The sequence below is a fragment of the Anopheles moucheti genome, chromosome 3, assembly GCF_943734755.1.
Source record: "Anopheles moucheti chromosome 3, idAnoMoucSN_F20_07, whole genome shotgun sequence".
In the NCBI taxonomy this organism is placed as follows: domain Eukaryota; kingdom Metazoa; phylum Arthropoda; class Insecta; order Diptera; family Culicidae; genus Anopheles; species Anopheles moucheti.
In genome coordinates, this window is record NC_069141.1 from 51,125,150 (window position 1) to 51,141,778 (window position 16,629).

At 45.7% G+C, this 16,629-nt stretch overlaps 4 protein-coding genes across 9 annotated transcripts; 3 read left to right on the forward strand and 1 right to left on the reverse strand.

Moving 5' to 3' along the window:
- The first annotated feature begins 100 nt into the window (after positions 1 to 100).
- LOC128304107 (proton-coupled folate transporter-like) lies at positions 101 to 2,047 on the forward strand. The gene is made up of 3 exons (XM_053041241.1): positions 101 to 311; positions 436 to 1,684; positions 1,758 to 2,047. The coding sequence occupies exons 1-3, from the start codon at positions 101 to 103 to the stop codon at positions 1,837 to 1,839; spliced, it is 1,542 nt and encodes a 513-aa protein (XP_052897201.1). The 3' UTR covers positions 1,840 to 2,047.
- Positions 2,048 to 2,675: 628 nt separating this feature from the next.
- LOC128303722 (U3 small nucleolar RNA-interacting protein 2) lies at positions 2,676 to 4,207 on the forward strand. The gene is made up of 2 exons (XM_053040774.1): positions 2,676 to 2,816; positions 2,884 to 4,207. The coding sequence occupies exons 1-2, from the start codon at positions 2,766 to 2,768 to the stop codon at positions 4,186 to 4,188; spliced, it is 1,356 nt and encodes a 451-aa protein (XP_052896734.1). The 5' UTR covers positions 2,676 to 2,765; the 3' UTR covers positions 4,189 to 4,207.
- Positions 4,208 to 4,737: 530 nt separating this feature from the next.
- Positions 4,738 to 7,379, reverse strand: LOC128304113 (DNA replication factor Cdt1). The gene is made up of 2 exons (XM_053041248.1): positions 6,550 to 7,379; positions 4,738 to 6,458 (listed from the first exon to the last, which is right to left on the reverse strand). Exons 1-2 carry the CDS (start codon positions 7,377 to 7,379, stop codon positions 5,036 to 5,038), a joined length of 2,253 nt encoding a protein of 750 aa, XP_052897208.1. The 3' UTR covers positions 4,738 to 5,035.
- Positions 7,380 to 7,971: 592 nt separating this feature from the next.
- Positions 7,972 to 16,359, forward strand: LOC128300976 (SRSF protein kinase 3). 6 transcript variants are annotated; one of them, XM_053037252.1, is made up of 3 exons: positions 7,972 to 8,018; positions 8,587 to 12,691; positions 14,313 to 16,359. In XM_053037252.1, the coding sequence occupies exon 2, from the start codon at positions 9,309 to 9,311 to the stop codon at positions 11,667 to 11,669; it is 2,361 nt and encodes a 786-aa protein (XP_052893212.1). In that variant the 5' UTR covers positions 7,972 to 8,018; positions 8,587 to 9,308; the 3' UTR covers positions 11,670 to 12,691; positions 14,313 to 16,359. The 6 variants fall into 6 exon arrangements, with proteins under 6 accessions (XP_052893212.1, XP_052893211.1, XP_052893215.1 ...); XM_053037251.1 differs by lacking the exon at positions 7,972 to 8,018 and adding an exon at positions 8,030 to 8,068; XM_053037255.1 differs by lacking the exon at positions 7,972 to 8,018 and adding an exon at positions 8,157 to 8,239 and having other exon boundaries at positions 14,300 to 16,359.
- Positions 16,360 to 16,629: the final 270 nt, after the last annotated feature.

Sequence of the window (16,629 nt, forward strand, 5' to 3'; positions counted from 1 at the left end):
GCGTGTGTGTGAGTGGGTATCCAAAAGAGTGCACCGCGGTAGTTTTGGTGCGGATTTTGCAAGGTGAGGTAAGGCAAAGGCAGGTGGGATTAGTGTGACAATGAGAAGCGATATGCGCCGACCCAGTCGCGATAGCGACGAAGACACTCCGCTGTTGGCAGCTCCCAGCATAACATCGATGGCAGGCTCAACGTCAGCGCAACCAGCAGCAGCCGCATCATCATCCGGCACGCGAGTGTCCAGCATATCAGATCGATTCTGCACATTCGAACCGATTCTGGTACTGCTCTGCTTCGGGCTCAGTGTGTCAGGTAGGCAAGTGCGCATTCCGTTTGTGTTGATTGCTTTTATCGCTGTGCTACTAAAATGGCACGAAATATGACTTGCAAAATGTATCCCCTACGTTCGTCGTTACCTTTATTCTTTTCCCACTAGGCGTGGTGTTGGCGGACCAAATAATCTATCAATCGTGCGTCGTTACGCTGGGATATGATCGAGCGCTTTGTGCCCAGCTGGGCACCAAAAGCAACTCCACCGATGTCGCCCAACTGGAAACGATCGTGCAACCGTACGCGGCCAAGATCTCAATGATGAACACGATCCTGATGTCCGTACTGCCTGCGCTCTGTGCATTGTTCATGGGACCATGGTCGGACAAATATGGCCGCAAGCCGGCAATGATCGTACCGTCGGTTGGATTTATCACGACGTACCTCATGATCGGCTTGCTGTCGCTACTATCCAAACACTTCCTGGTGGATCCTTGGTGTTACGTGGTGGCACATATACCGGCCGCCGTATTGGGCGGTAGCACCGTACTGATGGCCGCCATATTCAGCTACCTCACCGACACGACGACGGAAGATAATCGCACGGTGCGGATAGGCATCCTGCAGGCCTGTACCATGCTCGGTGCCTTCATCGGACTATTGTCGAGCAGCTTCATCCTGCAGTGGACTAACGTGCCCACCATGTTCTTCCTGTCGGCCGGTACCGTGGCCGCCAGCAGTGCCTTCCTGTACTTCTGTCTCGAGGATAGCATCAAGCCGGACGCAAGCATGGTGCACCGGCAGGTTCGGGAAATCTTTCGGTTAAGCCATTTGTGCGAGCTGCTCAGAACGTTCTTCAAGAAACGATCCTCGTACGATCGTGGCATCGTGTGGTTAACGATCTCGATCGGTGTGATCACGGTGCTGGGAGCTGGTGGAGGGACAGTGTTTTTCCTTTACACCCGACGCCGCTTTGGCTGGACGATACAGGAGTTTACCATCTGGCAGGCGGTGGAGCTACTGTCGATCGTGGCGGGCAATGTGATCGGTATATCGGTGCTTAAAACGCTGCTGAAGCTACCGGACATATGGTTGGCCCTTCTATCCGTGCTCAACTATTCGCTCGATGCCCTCATCAAGGGACTCGCCCGACAGGGCTGGGAACTGTATCTGGCCACTGGCATTACACCGCTGAAAGCAACCGAAGGTGCGGCACTGATGGCCATCTGTTCGACCATCATACCTTCTAGTGAAATAGCGAAATTCTACTCGATAGCGATGGCTATGACGAACACCGTTTCCCTAGCGTCGGCCCCATTATTTACGTACATCTACAATGCGACCGTTGCGACGGCCCCGCAGGTATTTAATTTTGTGTCTTCGGGAATATTTTCTCTCAACGTCGTGCTGGTCGGGTAAGTATTACGATGCACTATTACGAGCGTCTAAGTGTGATTGTTCCAATTTAATTCGTTTTCTATCTCGTAGAGTCATTGCGGTGTTGCTGCGTAAACGAAGAAAAGCACAAGTTGATCCGTTGTTTACACCAGATAGCGAAATCTTAACGTGAAAAACGTGAACGTGCTAAATGCGCCATGTGTCGTCCGCGGAATGTTCCTAGTCATGCCAATAAATAATAGTTAATGTACGTCATGTTTTGCAAATGTGATGTGTAAGTAAGTATTCCATGTTTGGATAGTTAAAAGTGGCGGATGTGTGTGTGTATGTGTGTGTAAAAGGTAGCACAATGCGGATGTGTCCGTTTTTATGTTTTTAGATAGTTCACAAAAGCAAAACATTAAATCGTTTTATAAAAATAAACAGCGGAAATGAACTGAAAAGTTTTTGTTATACATATTCATGGGAACAATGGTTTCAATTGAGGTCTCACCCGAATTTTCTACCCATTGGAAACCATGGGTAATCCCGCCAACGGATAAATCTATTCTTTAAAAAAGCGATCACATGTGTCTGAATACTAATGGACTACGAAGAACTACAAATAAAAAACTTTTAGCCTTCAACATGTATTTTAGCTGTCATACTGTACTACACGATTGTTCCATCGATCACGTGGAATGTAACGAACTGTTTCGGAGAGGAAATATGTAAAATGAATTGAATTCAGATATTTGTGTTACGACAATGAAAAATGTGTTCCAATTGTATTGTGTAATTGGTTTTATGAAGCCAAACGCGCTTAACATGTATATGAATGAGTAAAACCGATTATGCATTTCTTTTGTAATTTTTTGTAGTTCATTACAATCGTTTGTAATTTTCAAAACAGCTAGATGCTTCCGTTGATCCGACAAAAAAGATCCGACATTGATGTTTACAGCCAGTGACGCTTAACCACTGGCTAATATCGACCAAAACCAAACAAATCAGCTGTCAATGTGCGCACTTCGCCGTACCATGCGGTTTGTTGTTTCTCTCGCAAAGCAACAGAATTATTCGATTTTTAATTAAGAAACACTCATCATCACCAACAAAATGTCGTTGTTTAAAGCTGGCCGCAAGAAAAACGAAAAGTTAAACCGTAAGGTAATTGTGTAATGCTATCGTCCTGAAAAAAAATACGTGTGTACCAATGGGCAGTCTCATTTTTTAGCGATCCAAGAGCGGTCCGAAAGGCTCCATCATACCGAGCAAAACATCCCGGCGAGACTACGATGATGAAGATATTGATAGTGACGAAGAGCTAGAGAAAGAACAACAGAAACATCCCGAAATTGACGATGAAGTGGCAACGCTCGAAACCACACAGGACAAGCGCATCCGTTTGGCCAAGCAGTATTTGCGACAGGTGCAGGAAGAGGAACAAGACCGGGATGATTACGCCGGCGAGAGTGAACTTGCCAGTGGCATGGCCCGTACACTCAAAGAGTCTTTCCTCAGTGCAACGGGCAAATCTCACCGTACACTCGGCGGCAAGTACACAGGATACGATCTCGACAATGTGGTTTCGTTTCACTGGAAAAAGCAACGTCTTTCGCCGACCTGTTGTGCACTGTCCGAAGACGATGCGTTCCTGTACGTTGGCTGCAAGAGCGGTTGGGTCGTCCGTTGGGATATAAAGTCGAAACAACGTACAGCATACTTTCAGGCAAAAAATAGTGTAATACACTCGATTGCTGTGTCACACGATATGAAGTATCTGGTGGTGGCGGACGGAACGGAAGAGATTAAGGTTCTTGATGGTATTAGCTTGGTACAGCTAAACACCCTCAAAGGACACTCGAAACCCGTCACGGGAGTAGTGTTCCGGCAAAACTCATATCAACTGTTCTCGTGCAGTGCTGACCGAACGGTGAAGGTGTGGAGTTTAGATGAGATGGTGTACATCGAAACGCTGTACGGACACCAAAGCCAGATATCGGGCATTGATGCGCTCTCGCTAGAACGTATCGTTACGTCGGGTGGAATGGATCAAACAATACGCATCTGGAAGGTGGCAGAAGAGTCGCAGCTTGTGTTCAACTCAATCACTGAAGACTTTTCCGCCGTAAAGTTTGTTAGTAACGATCTGTTTGTGTCCGGTTCGGTGGAGGGTTCGTTCTCGCTGTGGAGCAGCGGCAAAAAGAAACCACTACATCGCGTTAAGCTGGCCCATGGGCAGCAGGACGCTGGTCATCCGAATTGGATAAGCGCGGTGGGCGTATTGGTCAACTCGGACATTGTTGCGTCCGGTTCATGCGATGGCACCGTTCGCATTTGGAAGCTTACAAACAAACGACATACCATCCAGCCATTGCTCCAAGTTCCCGTAGAAGGATTCGTGAATGCGATCGAATTTACTAGCGACGGTCGGTTTTTGGTTGTGGCCGTTGGACAGGAACATAGATTAGGGCGTTGGTGGACGCTACGAAACATTAAGAATCGGGTCCTACTGATTCCGCTGTCAATAGAATTATAAAATTACGTAATAAAAAGATTTCCGGAAAGAAGTTTTAATAGTTTTCATGGACTTTGTCCAAATCTGACGGTACCCTCTTATGAAGAAAATCATACGGATTTTTGATTCTGCGGGTGTGGAATGACAATGGAGGTGTCGCTATGTCATTTCACTCTCGTTATTGGAAATCACTGTCGTACAGTGAATTAGACTCGTCAAACTTCGTTGGGTTGGTCATGTCATAAGAATGACACCGGACGCCTCAGCTCGTCAAGTCCTCTTAGGTCAGAGCCGTGGTAGACCTAAATTAAGATAGAGTGATGGCATTGATGTATCCACTTGAAAGTACGGGATACGGGATTGGCGTTAGACTGTCAGCGGCATACGGAACTCCTGCAGTATACTAAGACAGACAAGTGACATAAATTGTTTTATTAAGAAAAAGTTTCCTGTGGTAAATTCAATGCCGTGATTCTTTCAATGTTATAGTATCTAAAACATGTTTTACATTTTAAGTTTATTTTTCATTCGCACACACAGATTGTCTTAATACATTCAATATTAACGGTTTAACGAAAACGGCAGTGATTTATGTAGGAATAAAACCATTACGATAGCTAAGAAATTATCTAACTTTTGCAAAATATCAATTGTCAACAGCCCCGATTGCTAGTAAAAGGTATTGCAACCGCGGGCTTAAGGAGGTATAAGAATAGGATTGAAAATAGATGAAAAAATAATTCTAAAAATATGTAAAACAAAATTGCAAAGCAGAAAAAATACTGCAAAATATTAAACAAACATACCAAAACTTGTATCCGTAAAAGTGTATAACTGCGGGAGGTCAATTCATTTGGGTGAAGTGCCACTACTGTACCACTTCATTAGCCTTTCGCTCCAGCACTCCCAGAACTTTGGACATATCGCAGTCTTTAGCAATTTTAGCGTATTTCACCTTTCGAACCTCCGGTAGCGTTAACCAAAACGGAACCAACTGGGCTATCATTCGGATATGCTCTTCCAGTTCCTGCAGTGTTAGTTTACCACGGTAACTGTTTTCGATTTTCACTACTGGCGTTTCGAGATGTAGCACGTTCTTCCGTTCAGTCACAAACACGTTCCGCAAGTGCCGAGCTATTTCTGGCAAACGGCTGTACTTCAACGCTTCCTTTTCCTGTGACGGACGTCTAGTCATCTGATCCAGCGCTTTGGCCGCTTGCTTTGCGCGTATCTTTTCTAACAATGCTTTAGGGACGTTTTTAAGAAGATGCTCCGCAGGATCTTTAGTGTTTGCTGTAGGAACAGTAGGGGTGTTGCTGCTGCTGGTGTTCTCTTCTTTGACTGCAACTAGGTTTTTATTGTCAATAATAGCATGCGTCGTTTCTCCAGATGATGCTTTTGCCGCTGTATCTTGCTTCTTTTTCTGCTCCAAACGGGCTAGCGCACGCTCCATTGGGGTACCACAGCTGAAAAGGTTTCTTGCCGTCGAAAGCACGTCCTTGGCGGAGGAAAACTTCTCCACATTTGGTGGCTGCGGTAGCTCCGCTTTCTCTATGTCGGGACAGCTTTCCAGATCAAAATCAACATGCCAGCGGACGATCTTGTTGCGCTCAATGTTCAACGGTGGATCCAAAGTTTGCAAAAATGCTTCATGAGCGTCCTTCGTTTTCTCTAACAGCAGATGGCGAAAATGTTGCGAACGTTCCATCAACACCTGCGGATTCACGGACTGCTTCGGGATGGTACGTAGGAAATCGTCTTCCGGGGACTTCTTCGTTTGATCTACCGCAGCTTCCTCTATATTGGGTCTTATCACTAGCTGATACGTTTCGTATTTTGTAGCCGATCCGTAGTTCTTTGTCATTTCCTGACTCAAGGTAAATGCTTTCGGGAAGAGAGATTGTATTTGAGCGAGGTGTGATTCGTGAAAGTTCTTCCGTGCCATCCGCTGAACGGCTGGTTTGAGCTTTTTGAAAGTGATCTGCTCCTTGCGATTGTGAAACATGGAGCAGACCGTGTCGGTGCACTTGAACAGCTCCAACAGTGATCGGTACTTGAACGGCAAGTGCAATGAGGGAGTGCCCGCTTCAACCAGGTTGTGGAAGCGCTGATATGCTGGTAACTTTTTCGGACTAGCCGAAATGGGTGTACCCACCGACGGATCCTTTATCGGGCTCATGAGTGCCGATATACGCTTGGGTGTCACATTCTTCGATGGGGACAAAGAGTTGGATGCATCTTTCGTCGGGGTGCGCAGCAACTTCGAAGGCGAGATAGTAGTTTTCTTTGGGCTGTAAAAAACATACGTAGAAACTCATTAGCAACGTCTGACGGAAGCGTACAGCCAAATCATTATGGGCTAATTACAGGCGACATATTTACCTCACCATCACCTCCAAATCAAGGGTTGAAAATTGCTGTAGATTTTTCGCCGCCACAATCGGCGAGACAGCAGGCTTTTTCTCTTCCAGACGCTCCATTCGCCGACGGTCTATTTTATCCAAGCCGCTTTGAATGCTGTTAAGCTTCGTTTTTAGCTCCGGCAGGCGGGGATGTTGAAGCAGCTTGCTACGAATATCAGCAAGTGACATGGAATCCTTGCCCTTTCCCAGCTGGAGCGTTTTTGTGACGGTGGCCTTTGTGGGTGCTTTGGCCACGTTATTTAAGCTGTTTCTGGGAGAAAACTCGACCGCAGCAGAAGTGCTACTGGGAGTACCATCCTTGTCGACCTTTTTCGGTGACGCTTGCTTCTTCTCCGGTATCACGGGATGCTTTGAGGGGCTGGCCGTGTGGACGCGTTTTTGGGGCGACAAATTGCCCTTCTTTATGAAAGACACCAGCTTCGGTTGGGCCGACGATAGAAGGGTTTTGGTTTTCTCATCCAGCTCGACCGGACCAATCCTTTTGATGGCCCTTGATGCCCTCGTAATACGGCGTCCCATCTCTGCCGGATTGGGGTTTGCGCTGGCGTCGCCGTCATTGTCTTTTCCGGCGGTGTCGATGTTCTTCAAAGTAAAGTTATTATCGTTAGCAAGTACGAAGCGTAGCTCTTCGTGATCCGAGTTCTGCGAACTGTTCGTCAAGTTGCCAATGTTATGCGCTATTGAGTTTTCCAGTACCAGTACCTTATTTCTTCCCAAACCACCGCCAAGTGCATCATACGCCGCACGTTTGCGGGTGTTAAAGTAAGACGCTACCGTTGGCTGCGACATTCTGTAGGAGATGGGGGAATTCCAATCTATTTAATGATATCACTGTTTTCACTGGACCACTTTCGGCAGAAGAAAATTGATATCAGCACGCGTCAGCACCCACTTTTGCACGCAAAGATGGTGTTCTGTCAGTTGATTTTCCCTCCAATTTGAAACTGCACTTGGCTGGTGATGCGCAGGAATTGCATTCCTGTACATAATCGACGAAAGTTTGCGTCGATGGAGGGACGTTTGTTTACGTCGTGCGGTCGGTTTATCTAGAATAGTTGAGTGCTTCATGATTTACAGAGCCCTTCAAATGATGACAACAGCATAACAAAACGAATTATTGTTTGCTGAATTGAATTGCACGAATTATTTCAAAAATTTGTCCATTATATTTTATTATTCCTCATAAAGGCATAATTGATTAAATTCATGATTTGGTATTGCTATAACAAGCGTCCACTACAGGAAATCGGAGCATTCAATTTGTCGGCGACACTGAATTTTATCGAGCTAGCGCAATCGATGTTTACGGCATCAAAATATTCTTTTCGTCGAGCTTCCATTTACTCGAGTTTGCCTCATTACATCGATTGGGCAGGTTTGATCGATTATGAAGCAAATTTTCTCGATAGAGTGCTTGTGATAAAAAAGGTAAATTTTGATGCGAGTTAAGGAGGCACCTGCTTTCCTTCCCTTACGTTGTAAGTAGTTGCAGATTCTCAAAGAAATCGAACCACGGCGTAAGAAAAACGGGAAAACTAGCAAAGCATCTTGACAGATGCGCATTGTTCGCGGTGCGCATCATCTTGGATTGTGCGAAGAAGCAGCTGCGACAAGCAACAGCAACGAGCGAGAACAGCGGCGTGAAAAACGTGCGTGTGGTGTGTGGTCGTAAAATTTTTCGCTACTTTCCGAGCGTGCAGAACATTCCGGATGTATTCTGCACGGGTTAGGGCGGAAGCAGTAGCAGATACGGTCAACGGTGGCGTAGTGAAAGCACGGCGGCGGTGCTCGGCAACTTTTTGATTCTGTGACAGCTTCCCTTTTTGCTTGGGCAGTGTATAGCCACTTGTTTAGTTTCCCAGAGCAAACTTCACCCCGTTCGATCGTAGTAGTCTTCTTTTAAGTTCTTTTGCTTGGGAACATTGTCCTGCCTGGCTGCAATCAATGAGCCAGAAAAAGTGATTGATTCGTTTCCTTCTTTTCCATTCTTTTTTAGTTAGTCTGTTTTCGTTGCCTCCCGAAGTCCCGGCGTTGAAACCAAGCATTCTATCGGTGATTGAACGTTTGCTCCCTGCTCCGTACCGCGTTTGTTCCGTGCGCTTCATCATTACGTACGCGGGTCGTTTCGAAAACGCCACTGTCCATCGCAGGATAGTGTATTGTACATTGAGGAAGGGCTTGAACATTTCTTCCGTGTGTGTGGCGACCTGTGAATAGTACAGGCCAACAACTGTAAAGCCGAACCAAAGCAACACTAGCAATTGCATAAGCGAGGACAGTGAGGGTTCTTTGTGCATGGGCTCGTGTGCGCTCGTTGCAGTAATCCCAGTGGAGAAGAATATTATTGTTGTTCAGAAGAACGGAGTACTGCTGTCATACGGAGTTGCAGAAAAATCGGGAACGGTGCGAGTGCGCGAAAGAAAGTAATAGGCAAAGAAAAGAAAGAACAGAAGAAAAAAAAAAATCCGTCGGCAAGACGAAAACAATAGTGCGCGACCAAAAGAGACGGAAGACTGACAGGAGCAGCTGTGCGAGAAGAGCGCCTCACGATACGGTTGTGGCGTGCAGTTGACGTGCGCGCTTGTGCTAGAACGGGCGAGAGCAATAATACGGTAGCCGTGTAGGCAACGCAAAAGGGGTGCGTGTGCAGCGCCGCGGTGTTTTGGAGTAGCAAGTGAGAAGATTCCGGAAGAGGCGGGCGTTACAGCAAAAAAAGCAATGAACATAAAACCCGATACGAACCGACACGTACTGACGATACAGGCGAAGAAGAAACGTCATAAGACGGCGAAAAAGAAGGCGAAACAGCAGGCGACGGCAGCAGTGGCGGCGGCGGCGGCGGCGCAAGCAGCGGCGCAGAACAGCAATAGTTACAGGAGCGGCCAGAATCACCAGTCGCCTGCAACGGCGGCATCCATTGGCGGTGGTGCTTTCGTGGGCGGCGGGTCAGAACTCCACGAGGACGACGACGAACATGACGATATGATCCTGGGCACGACGTCGGGTGGTGGCGCGGTGGTGGTCGGTGGTAGTGTTGGTGTTGGTGTTGCGATGAACGACAGTCAGCATTCGGTGTCAGCTGTGGCGGTGGATACGGTACGCCGTGGTTCAAAGTCAGCAGTGCATACGGTGGCAGCGCTGGACGCGACCACCAGCTCATCGAACGAGACGATCGAGCAGGATCGGGATGCCGATGGGTACACGAGCGAGGAGGAGGAACAAGAGTGCCGCGAAGATTACTGCCGGGGCGGTTATCATCCGGTGAAGCTGGGTGACCTATTTCTGCAGCGGTACCATGTGATCCGGAAGCTTGGCTGGGGTCACTTTTCGACCGTGTGGCTCAGTTGGGACCTCGAGGAAAAACGGTACGTGGCGCTCAAGATCGTCAAATCGGCACAGCACTTTAGCGAGACGGCCAAGGACGAAATACACATTCTCAAGACGATCCTGGACGCCGATCCGACCGATACAAAGCGTAACAAGGTGGTACAGCTGCTGAACGACTTCCGGATAACGGGCGTGAACGGTACGCACATATGCATGGTGTTCGAGGTGCTCGGGCATAATCTACTGAAGCTCATCATGAAGTCAAACTATCGCGGCATCCCGCTGGCGAACGTGAAGTCCATCATCCGGCAGGTGCTCGAGGGGTTGGACTATCTGCACACGAAATGCAAGATCATCCACACGGACATCAAGCCGGAGAATGTGTTGGTGTGTGTAAACGAAAGTTACGTGCGTAAATTGGCCTGCGAGGCTACGGAGATGCACGCAATGGGTTGCAAGCTACCAATTTCGCTCATCTCTGCCGCGCCACCACAGTTCCAGGAGCAACCGATGAGCCAGAACATGAGCAAAGCGAAGAAAAAGAAGATGAAGCGCAAGGCGAAAATGCAGTCGGAGCTAATTCGGCTGCAAATGGAGCACATTCAGCAGCTGGAGTTCGGCAATACGGTCGGAATGTCGTCCTCCACGTTGGGGCTGCTGGAAAACGGAACCGATGGGACCGAGTCGGGTAAGGCCGCAACGACCGTTGGTGGAAATGTGGACGATGTTGGTGGTAGCGCGGGAATGAAGGGTGGTCGCAACGTAACGACACTTTGCAATACCTCTACAACTGCCACTAGCACCACAACGACGACCGCCGGCACAACCCTCAACTCTCCGCTGGAAAGGAAAGAGGCGACCGAAACGAGACGGCTGTTAGTGAACGGAACAGCCGGTGGTGGTAGTAAGGAGAGTGCCGGTGACGCCGGTACACCATCGTCCGGGGAAGAAGATCGGCCAACCCTGACGCCGTGTGCGTCAACGCTTTCCAGTCCATCGAGTAGCGAGGCAACGTCTTCGAACAATAATGACGATATCTCCAGCGACCGGAAATCACCCGCCAGAAGCGGCGGCCCCGACACGGAGAAAGAAATAGACGGTGACAGGGAGCACGATCCGAAATCGCCGGACAAGCCTTCCTCCTCCTCGGTGCATTCGGGTACGTCAGCGTCCAAGCTCGACATCAGTGAATCGGTGCGCAAAATACTCTCGTCGGTGCAGGAAAGCAAAGATCCGGCGTTTGAAGTGTGTGACATTGATGTGAAGATTGCGGATCTCGGCAATGCGTGCTGGGTCGATAAGCATTTCACCGACGACATCCAGACGCGCCAGTACCGTTCGCTGGAAGTCATCATCGGTGCCGGGTTCGACACGTCGGCAGATATCTGGAGTACCGCCTGCATGGCGTTCGAGCTCGCAACCGGTGACTATCTGTTCGAACCGTTCTCCGGGAAAGATTACTGCCGGGACGATGACCACATCGCGCACATTATCGAGCTGTTAGGACCAATCCCCAAACGTATCGCCCTGTCGGGTAAGAACTCGAGCCATGCCTTCAACTCGAAGGGTTTGCTGAAAAACATCTCCGGCCTGAAGCCTTGGGGGCTGGTGGATGTGCTGATCGAGAAGTACGAGTGGCCGGAGGAAGATGCGTTCGAGTTTAGTGATTTCCTCAAACCGATGCTGGATTATGATCCGCGAACGCGTGCCACAGCCGCCGACTGTCTGCGTCATTCGTGGCTGAATCACTGAGCCCCGACCAGCATGACGGGCTGTGGCAAGCAAGATGCACCTCAGTAAACACCCGATCAGTATCATGAAGTGGGCAGCGCGTATGAGTTGAGAACGAGGTGCGTTATGTGAGGAGTGCAAGAGCTTTTTCTCGTGCGTGTGCGTGTGTGGATATTAGTTGCTAACTGTCGGCTAGCTGACATGATTTATATTGAGTGTAAAAAATTAATGGACGGTCAGTGCAGATGGTGTGATTGCGGATGTGATGTGTGCTTGCGTGTGTGTTGTCATGGCAACGCTTGACACGCGGTGTGGGAAATGGTGCAGTGCAGGATGCAGCTAGACGTGCGTTGTGCAAGCGGTGGGTTTAGTAGTGAAAACAAAGAAAGGAAGTGTGCGTAATTGCTAAGCAAACATCAGCCGAGTGATAGTATAAAAGCAAATGCAAACAAGAATCGAAAGTGTGGATGAAATGAGATGCTCAAAATACGTTGTGTGGTAGTAAAGTGCGTACTGCCAACAGTGTTTGACTGGAATGCAAGAAGAGCATCATGGTGGGTAACATACGGAGTGTTGGTCATAGCATTATTGGAATACTGTTTCCGGTAGAAAATAGCACAATGCAACTCAACAACAACAACAACAACAACAACAAAGCAACCCACACACTCGCACCAGACAACTGGGCCGACCGGTGCATCTCTTACCGGCAATCACTTTCTTCGTTATCACGCCAGAAATTCAGTTATTCGTCAGTCAGGAACAATCGAATGGTTGGTGTTTGTTAAAGCAGCGTGGTGCGGAATGATTGCTAACGTCGGTGGTGTTTGCGCAGAAGAAAATTGCTCCGCAGCGCCTTGTGCACAGCTGCAGTTGCCCAGTTGTAACAGTGTGTGAACGTTTTTATAGTGGGTATGCGATGGTAGCAGAAGCATGTAACGTACAAGTGGTGGAGACCGAAATTCTTAATGCAGTTTGTGTAGGAATAATATCCCAATATCCCCGCATCAAACGATCAGCTTTACAAATTAGAACAATAGATGGTGAGTACGCATGTATACGTAATTCTGTGTGTATATTAAAATGTCATCCTTGCTGCTTTTCCGTTTTTAAAAATAATCTAGTTGGCGTATTGTTACCCCGCAAGGGAGCGGTTATGTTTTGCACACAGCGCTGAAATATGCAATCGGCCATAGAGAAATGTGTAATGTGCTAGTACAGTCTGCAACATAACTACAAGGCATGGCGTGTTTTAAGAACATTCGACAAAGATGACGAGTTACATAAAAATAATGTTCTACGCATACTGTTACATTTGTCTATGTTAGGATACAAATTGCTCCATGTAACTGAAGGGCCACCTACGAACAAACGTTGTTTTTGTTATATATCATCATTCAAAATTTCGTTCAATAATGCTTAAAGTAAAGGGATAATAGAACCTTTTTGTATCGGAGATTAATGCCCACAAATTGTATGAAATCGTATTATGTTGGGGGAAAAGAAATGTTCGTCTTAAATGTCGATGTCGAGACCGACATGTCAGTAGTCCTAGCATCTTCTAAGTTAAATTCGACCATAAAACTGTTTTAATCCATTTAACCAAAGTTGAACATTTATCATTAGCTTGACCATGGATCGAGTTTTTAAATATGAAGTACAAGCTAAAAGGGGTCAATAAGACTAATTTTTCACGGAAGGTGATGGTGAAAAATATTACAATATTACATTACAATGTTGTGGAAAAACAATCGTGATTAAAGGGTGGCTAAACCTCTACTAACGATCAGGACGGCATTAGGATTAACGACGTCTATTGTTTATTTGGCGAGTTTAGAAGGAGATCTTTATTATGAGTTGCTTCTCTATGGTTGACCACTAAATGCAGAACACTGCTATCCTATTTGTTTAATTAATGATGGCGGCATACGCCGTATTTTTAACGTCGTCGTTTAGTTTTTTACAATTTTTTCAAGGCACTTCCTCACTGCAATTTGTCTTATCCCGGACATACTCTTTTAGAATACTACTATCAATAATAAGATTATTTGAAACGAACGATTGATCAGAAATGGCCAGAATAGGCCAACAGAAGAAGTGTTTTGTTCCATCACGACACCGCTTAGCTGACAATCCGTGGTAAAATGTGTAAAATATAAAAACAGGATTATATTGTAGAACATTCTTTTTATCTACCTATTCATTTTATTTTGCTTGGCGTAAAACTAGTAGCCTTATAATTATGTTGCGGACTGTATAATGTTGAATCATTTTATTCTTTGCTAAGTTCGAAAATGACAAAAGTCAGAATAAGTTGTACTCAGGTAGTAACTTTTCGTTTCTGGCACTGAGGATAACGCAATTTATCGAGGATGACAACATTGACGATTGCAAGATTGGTAATGTGCTTAAAAACATCGGTGTCGGACGAAATGAAAAAAAATAATCAGGATTGTAATCTTAATAACGAAATTTTATAATAATTATTTTTAACATTTGGTAAAAATAGACATAACAAAACTTTTTATACACGAGTCGATTCCCGATTTGAATGACTCCTCACTAAAGCTTCATATGAACGACACTTTTCAAACGATTCATTAAGCACAATACTAATTTTGACGATGGGTTTACATGCATTCTAATGTTAGTTTAATTTTGCAGGAAATTAAGGAAAATCTAAAACATCAATGTGCCGTGTGTGCCCTGGTTAACAAACTAGAAGCGGAATTGGAACGAATGAAATGTGAATATTAAAATAACTGTCTCACATATTCAAACGAAGCAAGACAAACGACCGGAATGGGAACCTCTAGTATCATCACAATCAGCAATAGAATTTCGGAGCAGCACAGAAAGCGATGGAAGCAAAGACAACGGTGCAAACGCAAATGGTGTGTGGAAGTGTGGCACCACCGCACTGATCAAAAGCAAATTCGATGCAGCAGTAGGGCAGGCAACAAACTTTCGTTACTAGCAATTGAACGCTACATAATTAAACAAACAGAACCAGGTAGCAACATTTTTAAGGGAATTATAGAAAATAGATAATATGGATGCTAAGAGAGGCGAAGTTACGAAGAAGAGCAGGTGTAGTAGTATCTTATACATAAATATTATTATTATAAATATTATGTTACGCGTATATTAAACATCCCTTAAATACACCAGCACACTAATATGCGAAACCTGTAGCCGACGGTTTAGCTGGAACGAAGAAAAAAACCAAAATTTTCGCGGCCCTTTTTCGACATGTTCGTTCGGTGCCGTACCGTTTTCATTTCATTACGTATAACCAACAGTAACCTCCCTGTCCCGAAAACTGCAGTTACTATATAGAGTGCACACATAGCAGCAAAAGAATTACGGGAGCAAAACCATCGGCATTTTTTACCGTTTACACACGCAGAAGAAGTTCAACTGACGTAGTCCGTCCTGCCTGGAGGAAATACGAAAGACGAAAGCACGCAATTAAACAGGAAGCCCCATGTAAAGCTGCTGACTACTCTGCAGGACTTTCGCATTGATCTCACGCGATTGGAATGATCGTACTAGAAAAGAAGGTCTTGCGATGACGATCAGCTGTATGACAGGAAATGTTTGTTTCTTTTCTTCCAACTTCTTACCTCACCGAATGGTGTTCCTGGTGTGTCGATCTGCGGATTGTTGCGTTATACAGATGCATGGGATACGAGTGCATGGTGCAGTACACTTAACTGCTGGTTTACATGATGTGCATTCTTGAAGATTTGTCAATATTTCCGTCAAAAGTGGACCGATCGTGCAGTCGATCGGTTCAATCACCAACGCACCGTTTTGGGACGTGTGAACGTGAGTGTGAACAGAAACGAGAAAGGAGCATATTTTTTAATGAAATCACGTAGGTTGAAATAATAATAATAATAATAATAATAATGATAATAATAATAATAATAACTGCAGCTCTCAGTGGTTTGCCCAGTGTTATCACACGTCAGAACCAGTTTCAAATCCAAAAAAAGGTCCCCTGTAGCAAGGACTGACTCTCTGGCATCGTGTGGTAAAATTAAGTCTAGTAAGCCAGCTATGGTAGCCTTGAGCTAGTAGGTCGTTACGCCAAAAGGAAGGAATCATTACACCTGATTCCTGTTGTTTCGTTGCAAAAAGAGTGGGAAATCCAAATAAATATTGTTTCACTGGCTGTGATTTATGGGTCGGTGAGTTCAAACCCTTTTTGATAGAAATGTATATCAAACGGAGCCGTAGTTTTACGGAAAACATCGATGATCTTTAAGATTGTGCATCGTATAAACCAACAGTACGAACTTTTTTGGCTTTAGTGGCAACACATATGTGACGTTAGGTGACAGTAGAGACTATTTTTCTCTTCACGATAATCAATCTTTCCGCACATTCTACATAATCATAATCTTCCAAATCAGACATCGGACAAAGAACTGCTTAGGACAAAGAAAAATCTGCTTGCATCCGGTCATATCGCTTGCACACTCACTCGATGAGCGTAAAAAGTGATTTGTTTTGTGTGTATATTTCATTTATTTGAGTTATGTTGAGGCGACTTGTGAGCTTCTCAACTTTGAGCGTTGAAGACAGGAATTCAAAATTAATATTAAGCCCAAGTAACATTGATGATTGCTGGAATAGAACAGCATTCAACAGGCTGGTAGCTCTAGAAATATAGATAGAGTAAATATTGTCATTTGGGTCTTTTCGTTTTGTAACTCTTCCAGTATGGGTTGTGCATTCCTACTGCCAATCTATAGAGTGTGATTTTTTTAGAAAACTTAACAAACCGCAACAATCATATGATGGACAACACGAGGAAAATGTTAGTGTTTGTGGTGGAATGAAATGCAGCATCCTAGAAAAGCAGTTTCCAGTAACCAGCATCATCATAAGGAATATAGAATATGGAAACGTTCATGTATCACCTTCACTGTGCTCGTTCCACTAGGCAAGTGTAAAGAACGAATGCATCTGT